Source organism: Trichoplusia ni, chromosome 14 (genome assembly GCF_003590095.1).
Source record: "Trichoplusia ni isolate ovarian cell line Hi5 chromosome 14, tn1, whole genome shotgun sequence".
Lineage (NCBI taxonomy): Eukaryota > Metazoa > Arthropoda > Insecta > Lepidoptera > Noctuidae > Trichoplusia > Trichoplusia ni.
In genome coordinates, this window is record NC_039491.1 from 5,971,745 (window position 1) to 5,980,165 (window position 8,421).

Here is an 8,421-nt window from a genome sequence, read left to right on the forward strand (position 1 = left end):
TTACGCCAACGAGTTGAAGTAAAGCATAACATGACTACTTATTTGTTTTATGTCCAATTGTCCACCCTTGTATAATCCCATTAACATTGACGAATGAAAAATATAAAGCAACCGTCAATACAGAGACAAACGATCTAGTAAACCTGTTACGGATCACATTCAATTTGCGCACCGTGGATTGAGGAGGGTTCGAAATGACGGGTGAATGTCGGCGCGACGGCCCAGGAAACGCGCCGATGGGCGACGAAATAATAATGTGAGCGATCACATTGATATGTATGTTGGATGGCCAATCGCGAATTTCCGGACGAATTCGACAGTTCGAATTGAGTGGTAGAATATGAATGTTGCTAGTAGGACCTTAAACGATAGGTTGATGCTTTGTTCTAAGTTAGAAATAATGCTAATTGTTAGAAGGTACTGCAAATCATTCATCAATCATTATGTTTCATTTTTCTCCTTCAACCGGCCAGAATAAAGATTAGTTTGTTTGTTAAATGTTTCTTCAATATATTTTTTTGTGATTAATAAATGTGATTCATTTCTTATACAATATGACGAACATCATCGGTGGCAAGTAAAGAAGTTACAACTGCCATGACTTGGATGTGCTTCAGTAATACTAACAGCATAGAACAAACATAAATACAAAACAAAGAATACAAAAAGTTCGAAAACATTTTGTATCAGATCAAGTTATATGTAATACCGTGATACCGGCATGATACCGGTTACAACCATAATACTTATGTGTTCATTCATGGCCCTGATGGAGTGGGACGGAATTTTTAATCTAAGAACTTTTCTCGTGAATTCAGAAATAACTCTCATATCACGTGCATACCTTTGTGTATCTTATCATACATTTCTTGGGACTTTTGTGTCATTGTTTTTGACCTGGTGGAAAAAGGTATAACGGTTCTTACTGTTAATAATTTGGTTTTAGGTCTGTCATTATCAGGCGATAATTTCTCAAGGCTCAATCTAAGTGAGAAGATTTTTTATTGCAAAAAAAAATGTTTCTCCTCTTTTCGTAACATGCAACGGGTTTGCAATATAGGTTCAAGCTCATCAACGTACTGGCATGTAATATAATCACGAGTTCGAACCAGCCAAACATGAACTAAGATAACGATGTTAAATAAAGTTTGAACTAAATGCACAACCACTTATTGGAGAACATGCGATGAACAGGCCACGGAATTGAATTAGGGCAGCGAACGAAACTTATTCGGTGAAGTGCAAAACAAACATCTACATTGTTAAACATGAACATTTTATCAGGGGGTGTACAAAAACATCTCTCAAAGTATTTCAATCTATCATTATAGTCATTTAATATAACTTGTTAAGCATAGGTTTTTATTAGGCCTGCAAATTTATTTATAATTCGTTGAGATGAAAATTTCTTTATTGAAAATAGTTGTTTAAATTATTAAGTAGATGATCGCTTTTAAAGAAACAATAGTATGGGTGCATTAGCTTAGATAAACAATTGAAAAACGTCAGCATTGCCAACTAATTTCTTAATTACGCGGACCTATTCAATTACACTAAGTGAATATATAGATTAAAACTACTTTTCAGCTGGCAGCCATTCCGGATGCGTCCAAGGAGCGACCGTAATAGTTTAGTTAAGAACATTCTCTGCCCCCCAACTGTGAGAGGAAACTATAATGAAGTTAACTAAGCGACACTGCCCAACTCCCGGGTGCAATACAATGCAAATTAATTTAGTTCTTAAATTCTTTCTCTATTTTCTTTAATTACTTGCGATTTTTACATGCGATTGTTAAGAGTTTTATGAGGAATTTTAAACAGTCGCTGGTAATTTGTTTGTGTTTTATTAAAATAAATTGTACTGACGCTTTAGAGCCATTTTAATATTTTAGCTGTACTTTTTAGTGTTAATGGTGTTGCATAGTCAACAGCATTCAAGAAAGAATAAAATAGAGACAGAGGGTTTTAAAAAGAATGAGATGAAAAATGTGTAAGCGTCAATAGAATCATTATGATCTGTGAAAGAAAAAAGAGAAACTGTCTAGTTATCACCCCTCATGGAGTACAGACTGTTAACAGACAAAAAAACAGGTGGAGAGACAGCAGATCCTTAATAATAAGTTATTATTTTTACCCTTTGGCTAAAGAACAATGAATTGCATTATGCATGCTGACAAGAAAGTATACTGGTCCTACAGTGACCACTTTGACACTAAAGTAAAAGCCAACGTCCCTAAATGGTCGTACTGTTAGTACAGGGTTAACAGTCTCTATAAACCGTAAGACTGATAACACAAACATCTAATATAACAAAGATATTATGACAATAGAATAGAAATGCGTGGCATTAGCAAATGTGTGCCATAAAACCAATGTATCTGTGACAGCTCTAAGGAGCTGTAATAAAACACGTTTGTATATTACGGAATATAATTTCTTTATCTCGACAACGCAGCTCGCTTCCATTTGTCGACCTCATCAGAAGACGAAGAGGATAAAAGTAATATGTAACTATGTATGTAAGTTGCAAGTCCGTATTTCGGAAGACTCGTTAAATTGTGGTCTGTTAATAACATATCTTTGACAGTCGTTACGGGTAGTCAGAAGCTAGAAAGTATGACAACCAGTCTAAAGGCGTATTGTATTACATAGTGATTTCTTAGGTTTACGCGAATATTAGACATTGAAATAAAACTACTTTTGCGGATTTGACGATGATACCTGCAAACCGCGAAAAAATCCGTATAAGTAGTTTTATTTCAAGGTACTGTGTTGTCCAGTCCATGAATGGGTTGAAGAGGTCAGATAGGCGGTCACTCCTTGTAAAACACTAGTTCTGAGCTGCATCCGGTTAGACGGAAACATCATAGCTGGGAAAATTCTATATTAGTATGATGAGAATGCTGATGGTCTATGTAAGTTGCAAAAGGAGTGCAAGGCTTGCTTCTGAGCTATTTTACATGCCTATGTATATTGCGTGACAATGTAACATTATGTAACATTTCTATATAAATAATGAATTTATAAATATAAATATATTTGACTTATTATTTAACATCTGACGAGCAAACATCATTTTCAAAGTGGGCGTGTTACAAATATGAGACCAAAAACCCTTTATATACTTACTTCTTATTAAGAAACTTTTTACTGATGTCCGTTTAATAGTTCTTTTAAAATTCTAACCTTCTTCATGTAATGACTTTTTAGTTGACATTATGTTGCGTCTCTGAATATTTTATTTCGTAATAATTTCTTTCATAACATTTTAATCAATTTTAATAGACATTATTTCGAGTTTTATGCAGTTTTAATATTTTTTTTCACTTTGCATTTCATATATTTCGGAAAACTCTTTTTAACAGGTGAGTTAATTGAAATTATCTAAGTTCTGATGTTGGGCATGGTTATGACCCCCGTCCCAGCAGCAGTGGACCGCAACAGGCTGATTTGACTGATTTATTTCTGTTTTAGAAAATGTCTCATGTACTACATGAGCCTATCGATGAGATTCAAAAGTACTATGATCATGTAATGTTCTCTAACAGATGGAGCCGACCCTTTAGATCAACACCATTTATTATAACATTCAGTAAGTTACTGACCTTTGATGACACCTTTGCTTATTCGCATGTTTATTTACCAGTATCAAGCTATGTCAAAATGCTTTGATGTACAATATGTTTACAAACCGTTTCAGTGCATAGCACTCATACAAATATGTTTTAACCCTCGAAACAAAAACAACGGGGTGTTATTAGCTTGACGTCTCTGTGTGTACAACGTAGCTCTCGACCTAATTAACTGATTTTATTCGTTTTTTTTTTGTTCATAATGTAAATTTGTCGGTAAGGTTCTACTGGCCTCCATAAAATAGCTGCAGAGTTCTACTTTTTTACAATCCCAAAGGTATTAATACTAAGGTCTTGAATTTGACATTTGAAATTCAAGTGAGTCGGGCGATTTAAATTTTTCAATGTATTACTTTTCATCAACCTGTCAAAATTGTTATTGCAGAACACCACTTGGTTTTTGTGGAGAAAATTGTCCGTAACCATGTACAAAAATGATTTTGAATTACCTAATTATGATCGTAGTCGCTTTAAGTACATCGGTTTTGAAGTTCACCTACCTGCTTTTTTTTTACACTTTGTATATTTTAAAATTGTATTTTAATAATATTTCTTTACTCCGTAGGTGAGCACATTATCTCAGAATTTGATATTCACAGCTTTATACAATTGGGACTGAGAGTTGTTCAGTTTAGAATGACAAAAATTACCAAATCCGACAAAGTGCAACTATTAGAACTATTAGACAGAGCCTTAAAATGGTGCTGCGAGAAATATGAAGTGTCTGCATGGCCAGTGGGCCTTACCATTGACGTACCCAATGCTGTCATCAAAACAGGACTTAGGGAAAACGTTAGTATACGTTAATGTTTCGCATTTGTGCAGTAATGTGTTTTCTAACAAAAGTTTTTTGTTTAAAAAGACGACTCCTGCAATTAGGAATTTAGTCCTTATGTTCAATGGGCCCTTCAAGTCATAGTAATATAAACAAAAACCCTGAAACTAGGACAAGCTTTCTTAGAACACAGAATCGCTTGTCCTTCTCCGGTATCGAACACCCGACTCGTCGCGCACAGTGAGTTTTTTTGTGGCAAACTCAACGACTCGGCTATCTACGGGTTTCAAGTCTGGTCTACTCTCACTTTCGCGGTCACAGTTTTTTTCAACCAGGATCTAAAATTGTCCCATCGTGCGTAATTGCTCGCGCATCTTTGAAAATATTATAAATATTTACTAGGTACGTACCGAGCGGCCTGTAGATTGATAATATGACCAAATCCCAACACCGTAGATGTCATTACCGTGGTTATGGTTTGAAATTCCAAGTATTATGTCCATCATCATTTTACAGACGGATCAAGAATACATAACGATAAAAGAAGGATCATATATTATTATGACAGGTGATAAAAAATATGCTGCAAAATGTAATGAATCAAGAGTTTACATGAATGATCACTTTACTCTCGCTACTTTAAAAGTTGGTGCAGAAATCACCATTGATTTTGGAGAAATAATGTTAGAATGTTCAGAATTAATAGACAGTAAAAACATAAAATGCCTAGTGAAGAAAGGAGGACAGATTAAAGATCTGGAGACAGTTTGTATACGTGGCGTGAGACATGTCAAACCAGCGTTAATGAAATCGGACATGGAAATTATTAATTTTGCTAAAGAATACAGTGTGAGTAAAATTCACTATAATATGTGAGTTGAAGGACTTTTTTTAAGATTCCTATTTATTATTAATATTTTTTCGCATCTCTTCTCTATACCCACATGAAAGACTTTTTATATCACTAGTACGAAGAAAATATTTTAACTTCCCAGTTCTTAACATACCTCTATTTCAGTTTGACATGGTTACTATAAACTCAGTTCGGTATCCAACGACTCCGGGGACAATACGAGCGCTGTTTCCGGATAGAGATCCCTTAATAATAAGTGCTATCTGCGAACAAGAGGGTTTAGATAACATCGATGAAATTATCAAGGTACCATCTTCATAATGTTTTTGGTTTAATAAAATTCAAATAAAAATAATAGGAACCGCTGTGTCGTTTGTTACGTTATATCGGATTCTGGTCTTCTCAGCTACCGAGTACCACCTTTTGTTGCCAATTGGGTCACATCACCACGGTGCCATAATTGTCAGGCAATTTTAATAATCTAGCTCCTTTAACATATTAGGTACTATTATTTTTTCATCAAAAAGTGAAATGGTTTTATATTTTCTTTGTTCATATTTGTTTTCCCATTTACTATTAAATGAAAACTGACAAAGCGTGCGACTAGTTTTCCCTTTAATTTTTAAAAACAATTGAGTTTATTTATTTGAGATTTATAAGATATATAAATTGACTATAAAACTTATGTTTAAAGGTTGTTAATATTTATTATTTTAAAATTTAAATATCTTTTTCAGAATTCTGACGCTATCATCCTGGCCAGAGAATTTTTGGCTTATGAAATAGCAGATAAATTCAAAATGATCAGCATACAATTATACGTTTGTGGGAAATGCCGACAGGTTGTATTAGTCTTGAAAACGCTGCAGCTGTTCTATTTAATCTAGCACTAGTTTTCGTTGTTGATCACAACGTGTATTTTTTTTCCAGTATGGGAGACCTTTATACGTATCTGGCAATATTTTGGAAGGCCAGAATTACAGCGAAAAGCTATCTGGGTGCGATGTGAACGATATCACTAGCATAGTGCAACATAAAGCGGGTTTTGTTTTGCGAAAGTACACAGATCCTTCACATCTCATCAAGGCCATGCGAATACTTAACAGTATTTGTAAATCCGTGGAACCGCTGCTGGATGATATAGATTTTTGGAGAACATCTTATGAGGTAAATTGTATGTTATTTTACGCCCAAAAATACTTTTACTATAGCTAAAGTAAAACTGATAAACGTATTTTAATTTTTGTGCACATACAGATAATAGTTTAAATAACACCCATACACAGAACCAATAGTGTGCTCATCGCACAAACATTTGTCTTGGGTGGAAATCTAACCCACGACCTGCGATATAGTAGTCAGGGCCACTATCCACTAAATCAAACAGGCCAGTCATTGCAATTGTGACATTGACTACTTGCGGTTACCACTTATAATAATAAGATTTTGAGACAGATTATTTTGTTTTTTTTAGTACAAAATCCCTGTGAATGCAGCTGAGGCCGCAGTTTTAGCTGCTATCCTATTGGCTCAGCAAACAAAATCGAAAGTTATCATCGTACCGACTGTGTCCGGTAAAACTGTAAGACAGGTGGTCCATATGTGCCAAGATTTATTTGTTATAGCAATAACGTCAACTCCACTACGAGCCAAGCAATTACAACTTTATAGAGGAGTTCTTGCAATTATTTATGACAGTAAGTCAAGAACCGATATTTTTATTTTGCCGTTAATACTGTAAGTACATCAACCACCTATATTGTCATCCATAGACAAACACTTCTATTGAGCAAAAATCACACTTATCGTCATTAATTGTTGAAATAGAATTGATTAGAAAATTATAATAAGTTTTAGGTAGGACAAGTAAGAAGTTGAGGAGGCCTTGAATGTGTTTGTTCACAGACATAAGCGGCCGCCGTAGTTCTTTTTCACTCATAAATAAATCAATTATGCCATGCAAGCACCTTTCTATAGATTTTTTTAAATTTGCAACAGAAAAGTGGTCGAGAAATTGGGACGAAGAAATGGACGCTCGTATAAAATTTGCAGTTGCGTACGGCTGTAAATTTGAAGTCCTAACACATGGTGCAAATTACGTGGTTTTGAGGAAAAGCCAACAATCCTGTTCTTACAGTGATCATGTCAGCTCTTCGTCTGTACTTACTGAGGAAGAAATAATGATAATGCAGTAAGTTTACAATCAGGTTTATGTATACAACGTGTTTTCAATTAAAGTGTCTACGACAACGTATGTTGCCGAAACATGGACGCATGAATATAGGAGAAGCGCAAGAGGTCAAAGTAAGCGCCATGCTCGCTATCAAATTGTAAGACTATATCTAAGAATCGTTAATATGACCCCTTACTAAATTAGACGTCATCACAAGAAGACTAACGGAACTTGAATGGATCTAGCTATCCAGAACAAAATGATGACCAATGGCTTTGGGATGTATAATGTCAAGGCCGAGAATAAGTTGTAAAATACAATTTATATGAGCTAGGGACAGGGGATAACTTCTCTGAGAATCATTTTAACCATCGCTTGTGAAAAATATACCTAAATTACTAAGTCCCGGAAAAATAACGCTCTCGCACAATAAGCAGGAGCCAGTACAGGAAGGGTAGAATGGTGTTTATGCAATCTCATGAACCATATTCAAATTTTAATTTTCGAGAATTTCCTCAGGAAATCGTTGAATGCTACAGGAACGGTTTCAAATATAATCAGGCTCTATTCAAATGTATTTATTTAATTGTATTTTTCCCATAGAATGGCGTCTACGAAGGCTTATAAGAACTTTGAACATATGATATGCCCTGAATAGGCTGTATAAGTTAAGCGGTAGACTTAAATATCCACAGGAGTGCGTACAGCTACTGCAATGCATTTATATTAATTTTAATAAAATAGTATGCAATTTTTTACCTTTTTTTGTATAATTTTTTAATTACATATTTACCACAATTGATCCGCTACTTTTACACAGCGTGACGCCATTTTTGTGGGAGTATCTAAGATCATATGCTTATTTAATTTATATCGCAGACAAATTAAACTGCAATTCAAAGTACTCCAACAAAATAAGTTGTAAAAGTTAAAAAAATCTCAACATATTTTCCTATTCAACAACTTTACAACCATACCATCGACCAAG

At 34.6% G+C, this 8,421-nt stretch overlaps 1 protein-coding gene across 1 annotated transcript; it reads left to right on the forward strand.

Moving 5' to 3' along the window:
* The first annotated feature begins 3,102 nt into the window (after positions 1-3,102).
* LOC113500837 (pyruvate kinase 1-like) lies at positions 3,103-8,191 on the forward strand. Its single transcript, XM_026881735.1, has 10 exons — positions 3,103-3,365; positions 3,475-3,592; positions 4,198-4,424; positions 4,924-5,256; positions 5,426-5,566; positions 5,998-6,102; positions 6,191-6,427; positions 6,735-6,957; positions 7,259-7,451; positions 8,037-8,191. Exons 2-10 carry the CDS (start codon positions 3,478-3,480, stop codon positions 8,089-8,091), a joined length of 1,629 nt encoding a protein of 542 aa, XP_026737536.1. The 5' UTR covers positions 3,103-3,365; positions 3,475-3,477; the 3' UTR covers positions 8,092-8,191.
* Positions 8,192-8,421: the final 230 nt, after the last annotated feature.

What these genes read in the sequence shown, in the direction of transcription:
- LOC113500837 (XM_026881735.1), top strand. Translation starts at nt 3,478, where the DNA reads ATGTCTCATGTACTACATGAGCCTATCGATGAGATTCAAAAGTACTAT. An exon ending in TTTGTGGGAAATGCCGACAG is followed by an intron (nt 6,103 to 6,190) that starts GTTGTATTAGTC and finishes TTTTTTTTCCAG; the next exon opens with TATGGGAGACCTTTATACGT. An exon ending in TCTTGCAATTATTTATGACA is followed by an intron (nt 6,958 to 7,258) that starts GTAAGTCAAGAA and finishes AATTTGCAACAG; the next exon opens with AAAAGTGGTCGAGAAATTGG.